This window comes from Oncorhynchus mykiss, chromosome 5 (genome assembly GCF_013265735.2).
Source record: "Oncorhynchus mykiss isolate Arlee chromosome 5, USDA_OmykA_1.1, whole genome shotgun sequence".
Taxonomy (NCBI): domain Eukaryota; kingdom Metazoa; phylum Chordata; class Actinopteri; order Salmoniformes; family Salmonidae; genus Oncorhynchus; species Oncorhynchus mykiss.
Window position 1 is genome coordinate 74637301 of NC_048569.1, and position 25149 is coordinate 74662449.

The 25149-nt window shown below is 44.5% G+C and overlaps 1 protein-coding gene across 2 annotated transcripts; it reads left to right on the plus strand.

The window, feature by feature from the left end:
- The first annotated feature begins 845 nt into the window (after positions 1-845).
- LOC110523003 (platelet-derived growth factor receptor alpha) lies at positions 846-25149 on the plus strand. 2 transcript variants are annotated; one of them, XM_036978394.1, is made up of 28 exons: positions 846-1098; positions 3748-3826; positions 4013-4300; positions 4415-4678; positions 5234-5364; positions 7526-7688; positions 8182-8374; positions 8482-8597; positions 8761-9060; positions 9155-9555; positions 9691-9859; positions 10004-10193; positions 10429-10544; positions 10747-10873; positions 11086-11282; positions 14323-14417; positions 14767-14899; positions 15759-15863; positions 18204-18314; positions 19024-19177; positions 19765-19922; positions 20251-20366; positions 21634-21756; positions 21915-22026; positions 22178-22277; positions 22536-22641; positions 23725-23960; positions 24190-25149. In XM_036978394.1, exons 2-28 carry the CDS (start codon positions 3769-3771, stop codon positions 24329-24331), a joined length of 4404 nt encoding a protein of 1467 aa, XP_036834289.1. In that variant the 5' UTR covers positions 846-1098; positions 3748-3768; the 3' UTR covers positions 24332-25149. The 2 variants fall into 2 exon arrangements, with proteins under 2 accessions (XP_036834289.1, XP_036834290.1); XM_036978395.1 differs by having other exon boundaries at positions 3751-3826.

The following is a 25149-nucleotide window of genomic DNA, read 5'->3' on the forward strand; positions in this document are numbered from 1 at the left end:
GGAGATATGTGTTTCTCTGCAAGGTGAGCGCTGCGGGACGGGCCGGGCACCGCTGGAAGTGCCGCTGAGAGAGGGGTTGGGGGTGGTCAGCCCCGGGGCTCCACTCCATGAAAAACGGCCTGGTCGGCTGACTTGGCTCCACATCCCTGAGTGCAGTGAGATAGGTAATTCATAATGACCCTTTATCCCAGCTATTAGGCCAGCCTCAGGGCCTGGGGAGAAGGGGCTGGGGTCACAAAACACCTTCACAGAGTCGGCAAACAACAGAGGAAACAGTGTGCCAAACGGGCAACAAACAAAAAACTTTTTTCATAAGAAATTGCCCAAAAAATAAGAATAACTGGAAATACCTCCCTCTTGGGGAATATAATGAAGTCAATATGTGGTTGACTTGAGAGAGAGTTGAGTTGTGTGTAGTGCCTGGTGTTGGAGCGCCCCCTGTGGGCAATGGAGGCTTGGACGTTCATGTTAGCAAGTTTCAGTTTTCAAAAGTGCTAATGAACTGAGCACTAATGTTCGAACAAAACTCCTTTAATGTTACCTTTGCGTATTTGCGGAATGGTGACATTTATTTATCTATTTGAAAACATCCGTCAATGTCGCTTGATAAGTTATATCGTTTGCTTTTCTTCGAAAATAAGCTCGACACCGGATTTTTGTGCATATTTATTTCTCGTCCCTCTTTCCTACATCATTGCCCAGCAGAGTCCAGCTCCAGTCTCATGGAGAAAACATGACTCTTATTTTGAAAAGAATCCCAGAGCTGGAGCCTCCTGTAGGGGAGGAGAGGGGGGTCATTTCCTGAGAGTTATTTACTTTGAGCCAGATGATTAGTTTTTTTGGGAAGGACGGGCTGTAACATTGAATCAATTACTGGACGCTGTAGCTCAAGCACATTGTGAGCGCGGCAGTGGACGCAGACGGAGGGGCGCACATATGCTAGCTCTCACAGTGAAGGATCGTGGCCATAGGATTACTACCACTGCAACACAATTGCGTAGAGGAGCCTTCACTGAGGCGACCGGAGCGCTTTTATGCTCCTGATTTCATTCTATTGGGATTTAAAATCAAGACACATAATCCAAGGGAATTTAAGAGGTTTGTATTTAAAATAAATTAGCAAATATTTTTTGTTTTTGCTAACTGTTATTTTCTCAACAAGGCTATCAATTGAGATAATTTCAAATCTGCTAAAATAAAAAGGTTATCCAACTGGACACTTTTAGACTAGTTCGATTTGTCCTCCTTAGTGAATATTGAAGAAATAGCCTAGCTTCTTATTAGGATATCACCATATTGTGAAAACTTTACCAAGAAGAAATGATTAATCTGACCTGATCCATCCATCCCACTTTGGGGGCTTTCATTAGCCTAATTTCGCTACGAAGAAACGTTCCAGTAAACTTCTTGAAACTTTGAAAATGCATTAGTTTGCAGGCTATGCGTTATGCAAAAAGAATTATGCTTTGAACGGGATTCAGTTTTCCATGAAACATATGGTCTCACCTCCGGATGCCAAGCGGAGAGATGTCGCTGACTCGGCTGGATAAAAGCGCTCAATTTCGGCCTCACAGCTGGAGGTGTCACCTCTAGGACTGAGGGTCCATTGTGGGATGCTGCTGCCTGCCTTGACATCTAATGGAAAACACATTGGAAATTGGATTTCAAGTTGTTTTCGTTATTGCACTTGGAATGTGTGGAATTAAATTGAATATTGTACCTTGCCATTTGCTTTCTGAGATTGGACGCAAGCTGTAGCCGAACGGAATTCAAAAGTAGATAGAAAGGTTGTTTTTTTAACCCACTAAAAAAGTATAGTAGCCTATAGAGGGGAACCAATTCCTAGTTGGATGTAATTTCAGTGCACCAGACAACAACATGCAAATAGCCTACATTTGCCCCCAAGATAATTCTTCATAATTAGCCTATAATTTAATGATGGCCAATATAACATGCAGAAAATATGTATGCATATTTGTTAAGATTGCAATAGAATAGAGTTGCGCGCTGCACGACTGTAACAGTCAAGTTAGATACAAATCTTTAAGTTTTCCATCAGTGATACTCACTGCCTTGGACATTTTTGAGTGTAGGCTATTGCTTGCCCCAATGCCCTTACCACCCTCTTCATTTCAAAATGCTATATTTAGACATGTCTCTGCTATATTCCCATGAAAATCAATTCTGCACATGGGGGTTTGAATTTAACAGTTTAAATGTCTGTGGAGGACAGAGAGCTGATCAACCATCTCTCAGCTGTTGCTCCAAAGTGTCAAGCGCAGCAGAAGGGGGTTTTGGCAGGCTGCACATTTGCTGAGACTGTAGTGTTTTGTTCGGGCGAGAAAAGGAGAAGACTCAAAAAATGCGCAAACGTGTCAAAATGTATAAATCAGGATTCCCACGCGAATATTTGTCATACAGACTTCTCTTCAAGAGAGGGGTCTCTTAATTATAGTCCCTCTCTAACCCTGGGTTTGGTTTGCCAGGGATAATTAGCCAGTCCCGGGTGAGATAGAGCTGACTACCTCAAATTAATCACTTAGCCCTACACTGTTAAAAGTAGCAGCAAACGTTTTGAGACAAAGGGGATTTTGATTATAGATTAAAATAATGTATTTTAATCGAGCCAATGGGAGATAACAATTAGAAGGAAATGTAAAATAATTATCCTATAGTCACAAATTAGGTTTAAACTAAGTGTTTCTATTGAATAGATTAGAGTAAAACTGGTAGGTATATAAACGTTTCAGAGTTAAGCGCGCCTGTGTTTGGAGTTGCGTCTCTCTCAGCTCGTGCGTTGATGGAATCCAGGGTCCTGCGCACCAGACAGAGAGATAATGCTCGTACCAGGGGAATGTCTGTTGACCACAGACCCATGACAGCAAGCACGATTAAACCTGGATGGACGAGTTCTTTAACAACCTAAAAGTTAGTTGGGTCGAGTTACTTGGTTTACAAGCCTATGGTAGCCATGTCTAGATTTTATGTTGCAGTGAATAAGTCAAGATGCAAACATATTTGTTAACTGAAACATCAGAATCAATCCTGAAATTCTGTTTCGACTTTTGTAGTACTTACAATTTGTGTTAATTGATGCTGTTAGACGGCATAATTCCTATAGCTCTATAGGCTTATACAGTAGCCTAATACAGTTGGCATGTTTGTAGTCTAGGCCTATACCTGGCCATTGCCACAGAAATAGGCTATTCCATTTCTGGCGAAATGACAAACAATAATCCAACTTTCCTGCTGGAGAAAGAAGTTACAGCCCACAGATGACTGCTTGATGCAGGCGAAACGTGAACTATGTCGCCCCCTAGCGACTTCAGAGCCTGAATTGAATTCCAGCTCTTCTTGGCAAAAAAATAAACGTTGGCGCCACTTTGCTGATTCAACCATGTCCAACGTTTTTATAAACATCTTCTGAGACCAAACCAGTGTAATCATCACCCCGGCTCAACAAGATTACTCAGTGTGCGCTTTACAAGACCTGGTGTGCCACAGTAGGCTATAGTTGGAGACAGGATAGAGCCAGTCAGTTTTACTGCTGTGCTGGAGCAGTAAAAGTCCCTCTATTGATTTTAATTGATTAAATTGCAATGTTTTCCAAAAGGCTTAGGTAGTGGAGACAGGGGTATCTTCTCCCATAAATCAACACATTTTCTCTAAGCTTAGACAGATACTAGTGTTGTTTTTGCAACATCTGGTGGAACCATGTCTGACGTGCAAGTATTTAAACTCTTCCAGCAGAATTAACCATCCGTGACCATGGATGAAATGAAGACATGTCTCATCATTGGGGTTTTCTTGCTTGGGTTGTTATCAGGTAAGAAACTAATTTAAGTAAGTCAAAATGTTTCTTGGTTCTTATAACCTGAAAATATACTGCCAGCGCACCCAACTTGCCTTTTCCTTTCGACATGTGTTTTTATCACTGTTAAATAAACAAACCTGTCCAATATTTTGTATTGAAAACACTATCGACATTCAGTGAACTTGTGGTTTCCATTAGTTACCCGCGGGCTGGCCACACCGACCATTGTATCAACTGAAGATGAGTTTGTTCTCGAGCCGCTCTCGGTGTTCAACATCAGCTGCACTGGTAAAAGGAACGTTGCTTGGGTCGAGCCCCTACCGGACGACACATTCGTTTTGCCTGGATATTACACCTCCACGCTCTTCATCTACAACGCTTCTGTGACACACACCGGATATTACTCCTGCAAATACCAAGACAAAGAGGGCGATGAAGAGGTGGATAGCGTAGCCAATGATGCGTTCATATACGTTTTCGTCCCAGGTAAATATAGTGAAATTGTTTGTCATATCCATGCTCTGTGATTCTATTCTATTATATGAATTCCCATATTGATAGCTTTTGACCAAACAACCATGTTCTTGCCTTGTTCCTCAGATCCTGAGATTCCATTTGTGCCTGAGGAGCCAGATCGCATGCTAGTCCCAGTCTATCCCAATAGAACCATCATCCCATGCAGGGTGTCAGACCCTCAATCCCAGGTGGTCCTAAAGAGCGCTCCCAGTGGAGTAGAGGTGGACGCAGTTTATAAGAACAAGATCGGCTTCATTGGCAAACTGGACGCTGGATTGTACATCTGTGAGACCACCGTGAATGGCATGACAATTACGAGTGACACTTACACCGTGGAGGCCAACAAACGTAAGGAGTCCAGATGTGCATGATTTGTTTGATGACAAATGCTGCTTAGTTTTAATATCACATTGGTTTAAAAAAGCGGTCATCTTTTTTTCATGCCTTAGAGCAGAGACATGGTTGAATAAACATTAGGCCCAGAAAGGGGGATGATATTGAGGCCAGCTATTAACACCCTGGACTTGTTTACTACTGAGAGAGAGAGAGAGAGAGAGAGAGAGAGAGAGAGAGAGTGAGAGAGAGAGAGAGAGAGTGTGTGAGAGAGTGTGAGAGAGAGAGAGAGTGTCTGAGAGAGAGTGAGAGTGAGAGAGAGAGTGTGTGAGAGAGAGAGAGTGTGTGTGAGGGAGAGAGAGAGTGTGTGTGTGTGATAGAGAGAGATGAGATGACATCATGTCATTAGTACTGGGGAGATAACTTCACAAAGTTGTAGTCAGACAGAGAGAATGTGATGCCATCAGCCTACAGTGAACTCAGAGAGGGTGATACCATGCAGAGGCCTGTAGATTACCATATTGTCCCCGTTGACCGTATTGCTCCTCCCTCCCCTGGTGATCTGTACAGAGATGGAAAACGTCCATGTGGAGGTGAAGGCCAGCGAAGAGGCAGTGAGACTGGGGGAACCCTTCAACATCACCTGTGTGGCACCTCCAGGACTGCCTAACCAGCAGCAGTGGCTCCACCCCAGGAAACAGGCAAGGCCTCACCCCCATAGCCGTGAGAAGTAGTGGTGCTGCAGCACCCCCTGTAAAATCAGAATAAAAACGTCTAGTGCAGGCAAAAACATTTGTCCAACCCCCCCCCCCCACCCCCCCTTTCCATCAGAACAGCCTCAATTAGAGAAAATGCAATAACTAAAAATGCAATAACTCAAAACGAGAAAATGCAATACCTCAAAATGAGAAAATGCAATACAAAATAAATACATTGAAAGATGTTTTGTGCAAAATTTCAAAATTAAATAAAAGAAGCTGTGAAAATGACCCAACATGTTTCTGATAAGTGTTCAGTTTGGCTTGGATGAATATTTGATGTGGTTGTCATACTATGATGCTGATAAAGAAAGCACCTCTACAGACGGTATCTAACTGCATATTCACATTCTCTCAAGATGCTGAAATAATTAAATCATATTTCTCCACTCCTGTTCCCAAGTAAAAATGTTGCTTACATTTACTGTATCATTTTACAGCAAGAAATGCTTAATTCTGCAGGGGTTAATATTAAGTCTATGTGAGAGGTTATAGACTTACAGTCAGTGTTCCGAATTCAGTTTCCATTTAACTCATCTGAACAATAGGCTACAGCTCCCTTGACATGCCATAGGCCTATTTGAAGTCCCGTTTTGTGACTGTCGAATTTGTATAGCATCTCACAATCATTACACATAACATTGCCAGCACCGCTATCATCCTCTTTAAACACTTCCCCAAATCTTTCCCAAACATTTTCTGGACCTCCCTTCTCTTTATTTTCAACTCTCCATTTCACAGCTTTTCTCTTCTTGAATAAACTTCAGACATTATCCTATTTGCCTCCTTAGATCGACATTAACCTTTTCTGCCCATTCCCAAAAGCATTTGGCGATTGACATGTAGGCTATTTGGCACGAATGCAGTTAGGTCCTAAAGTTTAGACTTATGCACTAATGTCAGAAAAACCTCAATGTTGCCTATAGATATAAAGTGCACAAGAATGATACATTTAAGGATTATTTTAAGGTATTGTTTTCTCTTTATTCAACCCACCTGCCCTTCATCACACAATATTTAATGACCCTAAACCTGCCCTTCATCACACAATATTTAATGACCCTAAACCTGCCCTTCATCCACACAATATTTAATGACCCTAAACCTGCCCTTCATCACACAATATTTAATGACCCTAAACCTGCCCTTCATCACACAATATTTAATGACCCTAAACCTGCCCTTCATCCACACAATATTTAATGACCCTAAACCTGCCCTTCATCACACAATATTTAATGACCCTAAACCTGCCCTTCATCACACAATATTTAATGACCCTAAACCTGCCCTTCATCCACACAATATTTAATGACCCTAAACCTGCCCTTCATCCACACAATATTTAATGACCCTAAACCTGCCCTTCATCCACACAATATTTAATGACCCTAAACCTGCCCTTCATCCACACAATATTTAATGACCCTAAACCTGCCCTTCATCCACACAATATTTAATGACCCTAAACCTGCCGTTCATCCACACAATATTTAATGACCCTAAACCTGCCCTTCATCCACACAACATTTAATGACCCTAAACCTGCCCTTCATCCACACAATATTTAATGACCCTAAATGACCCCGCAGATATAACCGATATAATATAAATGTAGTAAATTTAAGTTTGTGTGTCAGTGTAGATGGTAGTGTAGATAGTGGATTGTCTGAAGTGATAGTCTTGGTGTGTGTGTGCACCTCTGTCTTTGTGTGCACTGTTCAGTAATCCCTGCAGCACGTTGTGACAGAGCGTCTGTTTTAGCGGTGGGATTCCTAAGCCCTTTTCCAGAGACAGTTAGGGTAAGAAGAGCACCGGACTCCTGATTCCTGGCTTTGGTCTCAGCTACAATTACAGGCATTTAAAGGCCCTGGGGTCCTGATTTATCTCCTGTGGACCAGCACATGTTTACCCCATCAGCTCACAGACCTATAGAGAGACATACTGCTCTGACATACAGAATTAATCTCTAAACCTGTAAAAAGGTGGAGAAGAGCATAGAGACAAGATTTTTTATTCCCGAGAGATGGTTATAGATGGTGTATGTGTGTGTGAGTGTGTCTATAGTGTATTTCATCTTCCTTCCTTTTGTTCCTCTATCTAGGCTGTGGATGCAGTCCAGATGAAACAGACTCTGCCTGATAGAGTGGTCTACACCCTCAGTATCCCAGCAGCCACCTCTCAGGACAGTGGGGTGTATGAGTGCTCCATCACCAACAACTTCAGTGGAGAGATCAGAGCCAACAGGGTGGCTGTCACTGTCTTTGGTACACTCTCACCTCCTTATGGCCAATCAAAAATTCATTTTGAAAACATATGCACAATGTCTATCAATATCACTCAAGACATTGCTTATCCTTCAACAGCATTACTCTTTACTACCAATACCACTTAGCTGTAGATGTATTAAACAGAAACGACTTGGGGTCCATCATACTTCTTGGAATAAGTCTTTAAAAGTAGTCCCCTTGAATTCACATAAAAGTATAGAGTTAATTCATCCTGCCTATCAGTGTCAGTTTGACGTGCTAGAGGGAAGGGATGCTTTATGGGATGGCTTCAACAGCCCCAATGCTTTATGGGATGGCTTCAACAGATGTGTGCCAGAATTTCATTTATCTTTTTCTGTTTCTCATCCTTCCTTCTGTGTCCCCTCTCTATCACTCTCTCTTTCTTTTTTCTCTCACTCTCACTTTACCCCACTCTTCATCACTACCTCTCCCTCTGCTCCCCTCTCTTTTCCACCCCTTCTCTCTGTAGAAGCGGACCCCTTTGTGATGTTGGACCACAGTGGGATTGGAGTGGTGGAGTTTGTCAGTATGATGGAGGAGACAGAGTTCACCATCAGTATTGAAGCCTTCCCTGCTCCTAAAGTCACCTGGCTGAAAGATGGCATCGCCATCACTGAGAACAGCTACTTCCTCACCAAGACCAGCCGCCTGGAGGGGAACAAGTAAGATCACAACAGCTGTTTATAGCAAGGCTGTTTTTTTGTGTGTCTGTGGACCTTTGTGTGGTGTGTGCTGGACTGAGCTAAGTGGTTCTCTGCCCATCTCTCAGGCATCAGAGCACTCTGACTCTTCGGCAGCCACTAGAGGAGGACAGTGGTAACTACACCATCATGGTCCTCAGCATCCCTCACACTGCCCAGTTCTCCTTCACCCTCAAAGTGAAAGGTGAGAATAACTTCAAGCCAAGTGAAAATGCACTTTTACATGTGTGTGAACATGCATTTATGTGTTCAAATGTGTTAGGAATTGTGAATGTGTCAGTGTGCGTGTATTGTCTCAGAATAATCCTAAATCTGACCATATGTCTGCCTGTGTGTGTGCCTTCCAGCCTCAGCCCCAGTGCTGTTCCAGCCAGCCTCAGCTCCGGTGCTGATCCCCCAGAGAGAGGAGATGGTTGTTCCCCTCCACACCCCCTTCACTCTGACTTGCAGGGGCGAGGCCGAGCTGGCCTGGGACACGCCCGTCTACCTATCAGAGCAGACAGAGGAGGACAACAGCGGCCTGTTCATCACCACGGTTACCGTAGAGAACGCCACTGCAGCAAACACTGGTTTCTACACCTGCTTCTACAACGGAGGGAACTCCACTGAGGAGGGAGAGGACAGCAGCATCTACATATATGTGCCAGGTATAGGGAAGACATCACTGTGGTGTTGGAGTTAAATCTATGTAAGACGTTTGAATGATTAGAAACTTACCATGCCCTCTTCTCACCCCCTCAGATCCAGAGGTGCCCTTTGTCCCCTCTCTGGTGCCCTTTGGCAACCACGTCCTGAATGGTCATGATGAGATGGAGATCCAGTGTCGCGTGTCAGACCCCAGTGCCAATGTGACCCTGGTTAACACTGATACCCAGCAGGCCGTGCCCATGACTGTCTACGACAGCAAGAGGGGCGCCGTGGGCTTCTTCAGTGCAGGAACCTATGTCTGCAAGGCCCTCGTCAATGGAGAGGAGCACCTCAGTGAGGAGTACATCGTCCACGGCTGGGCAGGGGGGTCGGAGCTGCATGTGGAGCTGAAGGCCCTGAAGACTGCTCTCTTGGTGGGAGACACCATCACTGTCACCTGTGTGGCCCGGGGGTCTGAGATACTGGAAGACCACTGGAAGTACCCTGGAAAACTGGTAAACAACAGCACATACTGTACATAGTTATTACTCTCTTTTTGGAGTGCATATTAATTGATTAATTTGAAAATACATTTGTTTGTTTGATTATAAATGGGTCTAACTTGTGTGTGTGTCCTGTGTGTGTGTCAGGTGAACCGTGGCTTGAAGTCAGTGCGTGAGAATAAGAGGGACCAGGAGATCCAGTACATCATGACTGTCCCCCAGGCCTCAGCCAAAGACAGCGGCATCTACGCCTGCTCCATTACTGACATCATCAGCAATGAGAGCCAGACCAAGGAGCTGGCCATCACTGTCTATGGTACGTTTTTGTCACTGTTTATTAACCTAGTAACAAGGCAATAATCTTGGTCTATCATCTTGCTTGAACTGGTAGATTGTTTTAACTAGCTGTGACCTGTACATATTTAATGAAAGGTTCTCTCTCCATTTTCTGTCCTGACAGAGAGCCCATTTGTGTCGCTGCGCCCTGTGTTCAGTTCTCAGGAGTCAGCAGACCTGGATGAGAGCAGAGAGTTCCGGGCCGACATCGACTCATTCCCCAGCGCCCAGGTCACATGGCTCAAAGATGGCCTCCCCCTCAACTATGTGGCGGCTGAGATAACCAACAGCCTCCAGCAGCTCAGCGAGACCAGGTGAAACTTCCTCTAACATGACTCCACACTGACTGAAGAGATATGATAAACCACTGTCCTGCACACTAAACTCTCTGGCTAATAACAGGTCCCCCAGTTCACCTAGGATGTTCAGATGTCTATTATTAAGGTGTGGTGTGGTGAGATGTTAGATTGGAACTAGTCTCTCATGACAGACTTAACAGCGATCACATGAGATTAGAGTGTAACCATACATGGTGTTTTGTCTCTGTAGGTACCTGAGTGTTCTGACCCTGATCCGGGCCAAGGAGGAGGACAGTGGGAACTACACCATCAGAGTGCAGAACGGGAACCAGACCCACAGCCACAGCTTCAGCCTGCAGGTCAAAGGTGAGGCAGAGGAATGCTCCAACTCCTCAATTTTCATTTACCTTTATCTCACTGACACCTGTGGTCCCATACTCCCATAACTTCCTAACCATCTCTCTTTGACCCCCTTTCTCTATTTCTCTTTTTCCCCTCTCTTCCTCGCTTCTTCTGTCACTGTCTGTATTGTGGTCTGACCCCCTGTTCTTTCTCTGTCTGTGTCCAGTACCTGCAGTCATTGTGGACCTGATGGACCTCCACCATGGCTCAGCCTCAGGCCAGTCTGTAGTGTGTATCGCTGGAGGCATGCCCACTCCTGAGGTGGAGTGGTTCATCTGCAAGAACATAAAACAGTAAGATTACCCTCTCACAACCCCACTTTCTTCCTCTTTCCCCCTGTTCTCTCACTTTCACTCCAACAATAGCCAGTTTTCTTCCTTAAAATTAAAATACACCTACTGTACATGGTTTACTTCCCTGGCCACTTCATATGCTACTATGCCCAATGTGATAATGTCACGCTATCAGTTCTCGTTTCTTTACTCTTCCTTCCTCCCCTGTCCAGCTGCGCCAATGACTCATCTCAGTGGGTGCCCCTGCCAACCAACGACACAGATATCACTGTGGAAGCGCATTTTGATCAGGACAACCAGCTGGAGAGCCAGGTGATCTTCGTGCGTCTTGAGAACACTCTGGCCGTCCGCTGCCTGGCCAGGAACGAGATGGCCGCAGTCAGCAGGGAGGTGAAGCTGGTGTCACAAGGTGAGACATACACGCACCAAGTCACATTTACACACCTCCTCTCTCAATTACAGGGCCTATAGAAAGTTTACACACCTCCTCTCTCAGTTACAGGGCCTATAGAAAGTTTACACACCTCCTCTCTCTGTTACAGGGCCTATAGAAAGTTTACATACCTCCTCTCTCAGTTACAGGGCCTATAGAAAGTTTACACACCTCCTCTCTCAGTTACAGGGCCTATAGAAAGTTTACACACCTCCTCTCTCAGTTACAGGGCCTATATAATGTTTACACACCTCCTCTCTCAGTTACATGGCCTATAGAAAGTTTACACACCTCCTCTCTCAGTTACAGGGCCTATAGAAAGTTGACACACCTCCTCTCTCAGTTACAGGGCCTATAGAAAGTTTACACACCTCCTCTCTCAGTTACAGGGCCTATAGAAAGTTGACATACCTCCTCTCTCAGTTACAGGGCCTATAGAAAGTTTACACACCTCCTCTCTCAGTTACAGGGCCTATAGAAAGTTTACACACCTCCTCTCTCAGTTACAGGGCCTATAGAAAGTTTACATACCTCCTCTCTCAGTTACAAGGCCTATAGAAAGTTTACACACCTCCTCTCTCAGTTACAGGGCCTATAGAAAGTTTACACACCTCCTCTCTCCGTTACAGGGCCTATAGAAAGTTTATACACCTCCTCTCTCAGTTACAGGGCCTATAGAAAGTTTACACACCTCCTCTCTCCGTTACAGGGCCTATAGAAAGTTTATACACCTCCTCTCTCAGTTACAGGGCCTATAGAAAGTTTACATACCTCCTCTCTCAGTTACAGGGCCTATAGAAAGTTTACACACCTCCTCTCTCTGTTACAGGGCCTATAGAAAGTTTACATACCTCCTCTCTCAGTTACAGGGCCTATAGAACGTTTACACACCTCCTCTCTCCGTTACAGGGCCTATAGAAAGTTTACACACCTCCTCTCTCCGTTACAGGGCCTATAGAAAGTTTACACACCTCCTCTCTCCGTTACAGGGCCTATAGAACGTTTATACACCTCCTCTCTCAGTTACAGGGCCTATAGAAAGTTTACACACCTCCTCTCTCAGTTACAGGGCCTATAGAAAGTTTATACACCTCCTCTCTCAGTTACAGGGCCTATAGAAAGTTTACATACCTCCTCTCTCAGTTACAGGGCCTATAGAACGTTTACACACCTCCTCTCTCCGTTACAGGGCCTATAGAAAGTTTACACACCTCCTCTGAACTGAAGTAATACTGCAAAAAAACACTGAAAATAAATACACTTTTTGGCCTAAATGCAAAGCTTTATGTTTGGGGCAAATCCAACACAACACATCACTGAGTAACTGCCTCCTTCTTTTCAAGCATGGTGTTGGGTGCATCATGGTATGGGTATGCTTGACATCGACAAAGACTGGGGAGTTTTTCAGGATAAAAAGTGACCGGATGGAGCTAAGCACAGGCAAAATCATAGAGGAAACCTGGTTCAGTCTGCTTTCCACCAGACACAGAGAGGAATTCACTTTTCAGCAGAACAATAACCTACAACACAAAGCCAAATCTACAGTGGAGTTGCTTACCAAGAAGACAGTGAATCAGTGGCCAAGTTATCAGTTTTGACTTAAATCTGCTTGAAAGTCTATGGCGAGACTTGAAAATTGCTGTCTAGTCATGATCCCCAACATCTTGACAGAGCTTGAAGAATTTTGCAAAGAATAATGGACAATCCAGGTGCGCAAAGCGCTCATGAGACTTACCCAAGAAAACTCGCAGCTGTAATCGCTGCCAACTGTGTTTCTAACATGTATTAACTCAGGGGGGTGAATACTTATATAATCAAGGTATATTATTATTTTATGTTTCATTCATCTTTTAAAAAAAATTAGACATTTTTTTCCACTTTGACATTACAGAGTATTTTCTGTTGATCGTTGACAAAAAAATGACAATTAAATCCATTTTAATCCCGCTTTGTAACATAATAACATGTGGAGAAATCCAAGGAGGTGTAGACTTTCTATAGGCCCTGTACAACATACATGGTTGGTATAGTGTGGTGACTAGATTCACAGTATCTTAGTTTGCCTGCTACCGTATATTTTCTTCCTGCCATAGTCTCCTCTTTTAATAGCTAGTTTCTTCCTGTAGTTGTGCCCCTTTATGACACTTGATGTGCGATAGGCATTGAAGAGACTGGGCTGGGCTGTCAGTGTTGAGGTAGCTGTCTGGTAAATTGTCTGTGGTAGGGCAGATGTTCACAGACTTTTATTAGCCTGGGATACTTTTACTGTGAAAAGTAAAGCCCAGGTAGCTTAGTACATTTGGCCCCTCAAGCTGTGCCCCCCTACCCCGCACCTCTCCCTAAACCCTTCAGCAGACCTTTTGGTCCTGATAATCTGGAGACCCCACTGGCTTGGTTTATTGGGTGTGAGTCACCATGCTGAACTATGCCATTTAAATAGGGTATTTGGATTGCCATGTTGAAGTTCTTTATATTTTACTTCATGTTGGGTTCTTCAAATAATTAATCAAACTAACATTCCCATATTGACTTACATTGACTTCTCCATGTTGTTTTCTCTCTGTGGCATTCTCCATGTGGTTTTCTCTCTGTGGCATTCTCCATGTGGTTTTCTCTCTGTGGCATTCTCCATGTGGTTTTCTCTCTGTGACATTCTCCATGTTGTTTTCTCTCTGTGGCATTCTCCATGTGGTTTTCTCTCTGTGGCATTCTCCATGTGGTTTTCTCTCTGTGGCATTCTCCATGTGGTTTTCTCTCTGTGGCATTCTCCATGTGGTTTTCTCTCTGTGGCATTCTCCATGTTGTTTTCTCTCTGTGGCATTCTCCATGTTGTTTTCTCTCTGTGGCATTCTCCATGTGGTTTTCTCTCTGTGGCATTCTTCATGTTGTTTTCTCTCTGTGGCATTCTTCATGTTGTTTTCTCTCTATGGCATTCTCCATGTTGTTTTCTCTCTGTGGCATTCTCCATGATTTGCTCTCCATCTCATGTGTGTGTGGTGGTTCTCCTCCTGAACAGGCCCCCACTCTGAGCTGCCTGTAACTGCTGCTGTTTTGGTGCTGCTGGTCATTGTCATCATCTCACTCATTGTCCTGGTCATTATCTGGAAACAGGTACAACAGATCACCACTGCCCCTCACACACGCACAAACTCGCTCACTCACTCACTGACTCATTCTCCCAATGACTCATTAAATCAGTCGCCTACAATTTGTCTTAGAGCAGTGTTTCCCAACTCTGCTCCTCCAGTACCACCAACAGTACACATTTAATTGTAGCCCCGGACAAGCACACCTAATTCAACTTGTCAACATCAAACCCTCGATGAGTTCAGTCAGCAGGTATGTTTGCCCTGGGATACAACCAAAATGTGTACTCTTGGGGGACTAGAGGACCGGAGTTGGGAAACGCTGCTCTAGAGCCTATGCATGGATCTGTTTATCTATGTCCTCTATCTTACAGAAGCCTCGCTATGAGATCCGCTGGAGGGTGATAGAGTCAGTGAGCCCTGATGGCCATGAGTACATCTACGTTGACCCCATGCAACTGCCCTATGACTCCAGATGGGAGTTCTCTCGCGATGGGCTCGTACTGGGTAAGAGCCGACTGCACTGCTTCCTTTCTCTGTGGTCTTACTGTGGTCATGTTCCGGTCAGAGTGTCACATCATCATGGTTGGGTGGTCGTGTTCTAGTCAGGCTTTGGTCTGGATGTCTCCCTCTGGTCTTTGAAGTGAGGATGTGATAAGGCCATCTGGCCTGGCAGAAAGGGGAGGTTGGGGCGTGCTGCCTGGGTATGGGTTGTGACTCACTGACCAAAGGGAATCTCACTCACTGGGTAACTGGGGAAGTCACAGATGAGAGGGCAGAGGCAGACGTGTGTGTCAAGTAACATTTTATTTTATTTGTCACATGGTTCGTAAACAACAGATGTAGACTAACAGTGAAATGCTTACTTATGGGTCATTTTCCAACAATACAGAGTAAAAGATAAAGATACAAAATATAAAATAGAAATAGAAATAGTGACACAAGGAATAAATACACAGTGAATAACAAAAGCAAGTAAACATGGCTATATACAGGGAGTACCAGTACTGAGATAATGTGTAGGGTTACGAGGTAATTGAGGTAACTGTGTACTGTAGATATAGATAGGAGTAAGGTGACTAGGCAACAGGATAGATAGACAGTAGCAGCAGAGTATGTGGTGAGTGTGAAAGTGTGTGTGTGTGGCGTCAGTATGCATGTGTGCGCATGTTATGTGTTTGTGTGGGCATATGTACTGTGTGTAGGTATCTGTGTGTTAGAGTGTGAGTCTGTGGGTAGAGTCCAGTGTGTGTGCATAGAGTCAGTGCTTGAGAGTGTGTGTGTGTGTTTGCCTGTCTGTCTATGTTTGTGTATTTGTTTACCCTCCATGTTAACTGATCGTGTGCCATGTCTGCTGTGTCTGCAGGTCGTGTTCTGGGCTCTGGGGCGTTTGGGAAGGTGGTGGAGGGAACTGCATATGGACTCAGCCGCTCCCAGCCCGTCATGAAGGTTGCTGTGAAGATGCTGAAACGTGAGTTGACCACAGACAGCTATAGTTGACCACATACAGCTATAAAGTTGACCACAGACAGCTATAGTTGACCACATACAGCTATGGAGTTGACCACATACAGCTATAGTTGACCACAGACGGCTATAGAGTTGACCACAGACAGCTATAGTTGAGCACAGACAGCTATAGTTGACCACAGACATCTAAAGGTGACCACAGAAATCTATAGGTGACCACATACATCTATAGGTGACCACAGGCAGCTATAGAGTTGACCACAGACAGCTATAGAGTTGACCACAGACAGCTATAGAGTTGACCACAGACAGCTATAGAGTTGACCACAGACAGCTATAGAGTTGACCACAGACAGCTATAGAGTTGACCATAGACAGCTATAGAGTTGACCACAGACAGCTATAGAGTTGACCATAGACAGCTATAGAGTTGACCATAGACAGCTATAGAGTTGACCACAGACAGCTATAGAGTTGACCACAGACAGCTATAGAGTTGATCATAGACAGCTATACAGACAGCTATAGAGTTGACCATAGACATCTATAGAGTTGACCATAGACAGCTATACAGACAGCTATAGAGTTGACCACAGACAGATATAGAGTTGACCACAGACAGCTATAGAGTTGACCACAGACAGCTATAGAGCTGACCACAGACAGCTATTGAGTTGACCACAGACAGCTATAGAGTTGACCACAGACAGCTATAGAGTTGACCATAGACAGCTATACAGACAGCTATAGAGTTGACCACAGACAGCTATAGAGTTGACCATAGACAGCTATAGAGTTGACCATAGACAGCTATACAGACAGCTATAGAGTTGACCACAGACAGCTATAGAGGTGACCACAGACAGCTATAGAGTTGACCACAGACAGCTATAGAGTTGACCACAGACAACTATAGAGTTGACCACAGACAGCTATAGAGTTGACCACAGACAGCTATAGAGTTGACCACAGACAGCTATATAGTTGACCACAGACAGCTATACAGACAGCTATAGAGTTGACCACAGACAGCTATAGAGTTGACCATAGACAGCTATAGAGTTGACCACAGACAGCTATAGAGTTGACCACAGACAGCTATAGAGTTGACCATATACAGCTATAGAGTTGACCACAGACAGCTATAGAGTTGACCACAGACAGCTATAGAGTTGACCATATACAGCAATAGAGTTGACCACAGACAGCTATAGAGTTGACCACAGACAAATATAGAGTTGACCAATAACAGCTATACAGACAACTATAGAGTTGACCACAGACAGCTATACAGACAGCTATAGAGTTGACCATAGACAGCTAAAGAGTTGACCACAGACAGCTATAGAGTTGATCATAGACAGCTATAGAGTTGACCATAGACAGCTAAAGAGTTGACCACAGACAGCTATAGAGTTGACCATAGACAGCTATAGAGTTGACCACAGACAGCTATAGAGTTGACCACAGACAGCTATAGAGTTGACCATAGACAGCTATAGAGTTGACCACAGACAGCTATAGAGTTGACCATAGACAGCTATACAGACAACTATAGAGTTGACCACAGACAGCTATACAGACAGCTATAGAGTTGACCATAGACAGCTATACAGACAACTGTAGAGTTGACCACAGACAGCTATAGAGTTGACCACAGACAGCTAAAGAGTTGACCAAAGACAGCTATAGAGTTGATCATAGGCAGCTATAGAGTTGACCATAGACAGCTATAGAGTTGACCACAGACAGCTATAGAGTTGACCACAGACAGCTTTAGAGTTGACCATAGACAGCTATAGAGTTAATCATAGACAGCTATAGAGTTGACCATAGACAGCTATAGAATTGACCACAGACAGCTATAGAGTTGACCATAGACAGCTATACAGACAGCTATAGAGTTGACCACAGACAGCTATGGAGTTGACCATAGACAGCTATAGAGTTGACCACAGACAGCTATAGAGTTGACCACAGACAGCTATAGAGTTGACCACAAACAGCTATACAGACAACTATAGAGTTGACCACAAACAGCTATAGAGTTGACCATAGACAGCTATAGAGTTGACCACAGACAGCTATAGAGTTGACCACAGACAGCTATACAGACAGCTATAGAGTTGAACACAGACAGCTATACAGACAGCTATAGAGTTGACCACCGACAGCTATACAGACAGCTATAGAGTTGAACACAGACAGCTTACTTTGTGATTGATGAAACAATGGCAGTCATTGATGGATCTTGTTGATGAATTGATTGTGTGTGATTGGCCGATATGTGCTGTGTGATTGATTGAAGGTTGATTTATTGTTTGTCTGTTTGGCGTTGTAGCCACGGCCCGCTCCAGTGAGAAACAGGCCCTGATGTCAGAGCTGAAGATCATGACTCACCTGGGCCCTCACCTCAACATCGTCAACCTCCTGGGGGCCTGCACCAAGTCAGGTGACTACATACACATGCACACACACACACACTTACAGATGCAGTGGTGTAAAGTACCTAAGTGAAAATACTTTAAAGTACTGCTTAAGTAATTTTTTTTGGTGCTTTACTTTACTATTTTGGGTACTTTACTATTTATATTTTTGACTACTATTACTTTTACTAAGTACTCTTTACATTATGAATGCTTAGCTGGACTGCAAAATGGTCCAATGCCTACATCCCTGGTCATCCCTACTGCCTCTGGCAGACTCACTAAACACAAATGCTTCGTTTGTAAATTATGTCTGAGTGTTGGAGTGTGCTATCAGTCATTTTTATTTATTTAAATGGTGCCATTTGGTTTGCTTAAAATAAGGGGTTTGAAATGATTTATACTTTTACTTTTTGATACTTTTATTTTACTGGGTGACTCACTTTTACTTGAGTCATTTTCTATTAAGGTATCTTTACTTTTACTCAAGTGTAACCATTGGGTACTTTTTCCGCCGCTGCAGATATGCTCACACACACACATATGGTTTTGACAGTCAAGAAAGGCAGTTGCCATTACTCTCTGGGCCGTTGGTGGGTGTGGTATTTTAATAGTGTTTTTATGAGTGTAAAGGCTTGCCCTCTTGGCGTAGCTTTTAGCCTTCATGAGCCTCTGAAAAGTTAAGCCAGCAAACTGACACTTGTGTCTCTTTCTCTCTCCTATCTTCCCATGCAGGCCCCACCTACATCATCACTGAGTACTGCTTCTATGGAGACCTGGTCAACTACCTGCACAAGAACAGAGAGAACTTCCTCAGCCTGCACTCAGAGAAGACCAAGAAAGACCTGGACATCTTTGGCATAAACCCTGCAGACGAGAGCAGCAGGAGGTAAAGAGACATAGAATCAGCTGCAGAAACACACACGGACGCACACAGGCATGGACGCACACAGGCACGGACGCACACAGGCACAGGCGCGCACACTCGCATGCACTAGCACGCACACACACCCCTATGTCATGTGTCCCCCTCCTCAGTTCCTGCTCCAACTCTCCCCACTCAGTCATTCTGTCTCATTGACAGCACTCTACTGCAGGCTCTCGGTAACATAACGTAGCCCTACCCCAGTCTTCCACATGGCTGAGGAGGTCATCTGGTGTCTTCCACTAATCAAATCTGTGTCTGAAGTGGTGCTCGGCTTTCAGCCTAATCATGACTGTTGTTTGGTACCTGTTAATGGTCTCTGACCAGGAGAGCATGAGGGAAACAGTGGGAGAGGCCTGCCTGTTCCTGTCTGCTCTGCTGATCTGTGTTGACAGATTACTTACAATGACCACATCTCAAAATGACCACACCATCACCTGCACCCTTTGTAGCGGGAACCTCAGTATATACGTTGGGTGTTCTTTGAGAATGGTGATTCTACCATGGTTGTTGTCTTTCTACCAACCTTCTCCCTCCCTCCTTCCCTGCAGCTATGTGATCCTGTCCTTTGAAAGTGGTAAAGGGGACTACATGGAAATGAAGCAGGCAGACACCACGCAGTACGTGCCCATGCTGGAGATGAGTGATGCCTCCAAGTACTCCGACATCCAGAGGTCTGAATATGACCACCCACCATCACAGAAGGGTGGTGAGTACATCTCAGTCTGACAGTCTCTCTCTCTCTCTATCTCTCTCTCTCTCTCTCTCTCTCTCTCTCTCTCTCTCTCTCTCTCTCTCTCTCTCTCTCGGCGCAGGGTTTTAGTCAACGCTGGTTGGGTTGGTTGAGGGGTCCAGCCTGTAATTATATAGAGAGGGTAATTGTAGCAGTTGTATTTCTCCCTCCCATTAGGAAAAGCCAGGTTACAGCAGCCAGTTCTATATTTACATGCACGTAAACATACAAACACACACTTTATTCACTCACTCATAGACCGACTGAAGCTAAATGTCTGTATATGTGTGTTTTTCTGATCCAGATAATGAGATGGACAGCCTGCTGTCAGAAGACGGCAACGAGGGCCTCAGCACCACAGATCTGCTCAGCTTTACCTACCAGGTGGCCAGAGGCATGGAGTTCCTGTCCTCTAAGAACGTGAGTGGGACCAAGGGCTGGGAATGACTGGAGATCAGTGGGACATGATGTTAGGTCAGTGCAGTGGGCTGGGGATAACAGGCCAATGTCATACAATACAATAGCTATACTGAGACCAAGGTCTCTTTTACAGATGAGCCCTGAATTACAGAAATTACACACATCAAAATGTAAGCAGAAAGAAAAACACAGTCATAAAAAACAAAATGGATTCATCAGTAATAAGGTCCTCAATCAGCTTTGTGAATTGCCCCAGAGGCACCAAAACAGGCTGTACATTTCGTCTTGATGTTCTGGTGCAGATCGGCCAATTTAAAAGTATTGATTGGGGACTTATTTGTGGAGGAATGTAACTTTTTTCTTTAGCATTTGTGATGTTTTATTTGTGCTTCCCATGACTGTGTTTTTGTATTTTAATGTATATATGTAGGTTGGGTATAATGTGTATATTTATGTTGTGTATATAAAGGGTACATGTGTAAAAGAGAGCTAGGTCTCAATATGTCTTCCCTATTAAAATATAGGTAAAAAGAATCATAACAAACATCCACTTTAACAACATTTATTATATTTTTACACAAATAAGGTGCAATAAAACTAAAAGCTGATTTACCTAACTCAGGAGAGACCTAGGGAATTTCCAGAATATATCAACAAGAGATATAGAAGTGAGCCTAGGATGCCATAGCCATCTTTTATTGGCCTGACTTTGCAACAAAGGAAGTGATGGTCACATGATTCCTTTGGCTTAGCAGAAGCTAGTGTCACTGGCAAGCTTGTTCTGACCTCTCTGTTGGTACACAACAGGGAGTGGGTCGGTTGCCACGTCAACCCTGCCGTCTGTATGTTCCAGTGGTAACCACGGTAATGATGGCAGGCAGGTTGTGGGCTGCTGTTGTGCTTGATGACAGCTGTGAAAGCCAAGAGGTTGGCTAAATCAGGGGTTGTGTGATAAGCGGCCCTGTGAAGGCTGAGCTCACTGCTCAGGAGACAGGCCAGGTCTTTATATAGAACACCCAGTAGGCTGGAATTACACTGGGTACAAAGAAGCTATAAGCTCCTCATACAGCCTCCTAGTTATTATCCCTGAATATCCCCTGGCCAGGAGTGGTCAGTCAAGGCTGTTTCTTAGGCTGGCCTGTTGATATAAAGCCACCCTGTAAAACATGAGGAGGAAAGAATGAATAAATGGAAAGGGAGAACATAGAAATCGTTTATTTTGAATTGAGATTAAATTAATTCTCTGTGTGTCTGTTTTGTTGTACAGTGTGTGCATCGGGACCTGGCTGCTAGGAACGTCCTGCTCTCTCAGGGGAAGATAGTGAAGATCTGTGACTTTGGCCTGGCCAGAGACATCATGCATGACAACAACTATGTCTCCAAAGGCAGCGTTAGTATTTCTCTATGACCATACTGGCTGTTTGTGTCCCCTGAGCATAGACATGTTTCCTGCTTGTTCATGTTAGCACTCCATTATGTTCCACTATTGTAGTATCCGTTATATGAGTGCTGTGTGTTTGATCCATCTGCTGTGTGTGTTGACCACAGACCTTCCTGCCAGTGAAGTGGATGGCTCCTGAGAGTATCTTTGACAACATGTACACCACCCTCAGTGATGTCTGGTCCTACGGCATCCTCCTCTGGGAGATTTTCTCTCTAGGTGAGGCTAAGCTGACCCCAAATCTGTGACAAAGACACATCTTGAGAAGCATGTTAAGGAGACATCTGACTCCAGATCCGTGTGTAGATACAGTGTTGACAGTGTTACTGCTGTTTGCTGGTGTACTGATGGCAGTGTGTTTGTGTTAAAGGTGGCACCCCATACCCAGGGATGGTAGTGGACTCCAGCTTCTACAACAAGATCAAGAGTGGCTACAGGATGGCCAAACCTGAGCACGCCCCCGCTGATGTGTATGTACATATATTTTTTATATAATTCTACATTGTGTTGTGTACACTTTTTATGCCAAAACAATTTTTACAACACTGGATCAGATAACATTGTCCCATATGTCATGCAAATACTATGGAACGCTACTACTGCTGTGAATGCACAGTACTAAACTGTGATATACAATACAATTATATGACTGTTATACCATGGCATTTCACTCCCTGTATTGTCTGTCCCGTTCTCTCTGTTTAACTAGGGTGTTTTCCTTCCTCCAGGTATGAGATGATGATAAAGTGTTGGAACAGTGAGCCTGAGAAGAGGCCTTCCTTCCTCAGCCTGAGTGAGAGTGTGGCTTCACTGCTGCCCTCCGGCTACAAGAGGGTGAGCGTCTCTTCAGTATGAGCTCTGACCTTACAATCTCTCCCAGGGTTCCTCACCCCTGCTTTCTAATGTCCCTCTCTCTTTAATTCCTGACCCTGACCTCCAACGTTTGGACCTACTCCTCCCTCTTAATGTTTCTTGTCCTTTCTAATCAGTTTCATCCCCCTTTTACCTTACCTGACCTATCCTAATTTTACACAGAAAGGGAGTAAGTGCTTCAACCATACTCTTTCTCCATACCTTTCTCACACTTTTCCTAGCCAGTGCGCTCCCCCTAGCCTTGGGGCTTGTTATAGTTCTACAGTACTAACAAAGTGAAGTTCATCTAAAACCAGGCTCACAAACTCCAACCACTTCCCCCAACGCTGCCAGTGTAGTGTGTTTCTGTGGGCTCTGCCAGTTGAGGCTGTTTATGTGGGCGCTGAGTACTGTGCATTTCCGTTGTATTAAAGCCCAGCTCTGGCGATGATTAGAGTGCTAATGCTCCAGCTGGCGGTCAGTGACCAACCCCAACCACAGTACTGACGCAGTCAGCAGCAGCAGCCCCAGGTCTCCCCTCCACCTCCCCTTCACTGGCTAGGCTAACTATAATGAGCCTATTAAACAGCACGACACACATGGCACATCAAACCTCCTCCTCCCCCACTATTCTGCTTTGCTGGTCCAGGAGAGTGGAGGAGTTAGCTCCTGTTTTAGCACCTCAGGCTGGGGTTGGGTTGGCTGGGCTAGGGTGGGGTGGGATGGGAGATCACCACCAGGCTGACTGAGTGAGAACACACACCACTGACAGCTGGTTTAACTGGTTCAACTGATAAATCTGTTTTAGGATTGATTTATGAGTTGAAGTGATTTATGAATTGTGATTATGAAGGGGATGCTACTGTTTTGGAGGTACTGTATGGGAGGTACCAGAGCAGTAAATAACTATTGAGTACTCCAGGCCAAACATGTTTTATTTACATGCACAACACTGTTTTTTTTAAACGGTTAGACATATAGCTTTCTGCATGGTACTGTAGACATGATTCAATGCTCCTCGATACTGTAGGTTAATGTTCATTGGGCTTTCTCTCTGTTGTGCAGTGCTTCGAGAGGGCAAGCCATGAGTTCCTGAAGAGCGACCATCCAGCAGTGACCAGGGTCCAGGTGGAGAGTGATGACACCTACATTGGGATCACCTATAAGAGTCAGGACAAGTTGAAGGACAGGGAGAGTGGCTTCGACGAGCAGCGCCTCAGCTCTGACAGCGGTTACATCATCCCCCTCCCCGACCTGGACCCTCTGTCTGATGATGAGTACGTCAAGAGGAACCGCCACAGGTAGGCTACCACCTTAATCTCAGACATGTGTATCTTCAATCTCAGATTCTTATATGTGGTATAGGTTGATAACACCGTTTTACAACCTCACATGTGCTAGTTCTGTTTACCAAATGCAAACAAGATAGATATCCTTTATATTTATTTAATGGTCTCCTCCTGTTTATAATACCCTATCACTCACTTAACTGTTTAGTAACACTGACCTGTTCCTCTCTGTCCTGTGAAGCTCTCAGACATCTGAAGAGAGTGCCATAGAGACAGGCTCCAGCTTCACGCTGGCCAAGAGAGAAGGAGAGACCCTGGAGGACATCAGCTTGTTGGATGAGATGTGTTTGGACTCAGAGCTGGTGGAAGACAGTTTCCTGTGAAAGGCCTGGAGAAGCCAAAAGCCTGCTAAAGAGAGGGAGAGAGGGGGAGAAACACACCTGAACACAGACTCTCAGACCACCCAAAGACCCCTATCTCGAACCCTCCTCATCCTCTGCCCATACACCTCCATTCCTCTCAGGAGGACAGAGCAAAACCACTTCACTGCTTGGACGAGTCTGTGGCCAGATCATGGTACGCCTGCCGTTTTCCTCATCAGACTGACAGCACCCCTTGTGGGGCTGGAGGGACGAGCAGCATGGATGGATGCTACACTAATGACTCATCACTACCATGTGGTTACAGAGTCTCTATGGAACGGTAGTGTTGGATGGGAATAAGAGCACATGAGGAGAACATGGAGGAAGATTTTTATATAAACGTATAAAACCTTATTGTAATGGGCATTCCGAACAGCATCATAAGCAAGGATGGATGGAGGGATCAGAATGCATCAGGCGTGAAAGTCAAAGACCCAGAATGACGGGCAGTTTATCTCAGCCATGCAGAACCACTACAGACAGACCCACTATTTAAACCACATCACACCAGTGCCAGCAAACAGACCAGTATGAGGCCAGCTACACAACAGACGGCTTTACTTCACAACCCACCTACCTGCAGAATATGTACTACAGTATGTCTGATGCTGGCACAATCAGTAGCAATACACTGATTAAAAAACATGTTTTTGTACTTGCCCATATGGCATATGTTGTCAATAGCAGTACAACATTTTTTTTTTTTGCCTGGTTGAATAACCAGGCAAGTCAGCTATATATATATATATATATATATATATATATATATATATATATAT

Bases quoted from the DNA above. Each gene is read 5' to 3' on its own strand.
- LOC110523003 (XM_036978394.1), top strand. From the start codon at position 3,769: ATGGATGAAATGAAGACATGTCTCATCATTGGGGTTTTCTTGCTTGGG. The intron at 4,301-4,414 runs GTAAATATAGTG...CTTGTTCCTCAG, and splicing joins CATATACGTTTTCGTCCCAG to ATCCTGAGATTCCATTTGTG. The intron at 22,278-22,535 runs GTATGTACATAT...TCCTTCCTCCAG, and splicing joins GAGCACGCCCCCGCTGATGT to GTATGAGATGATGATAAAGT.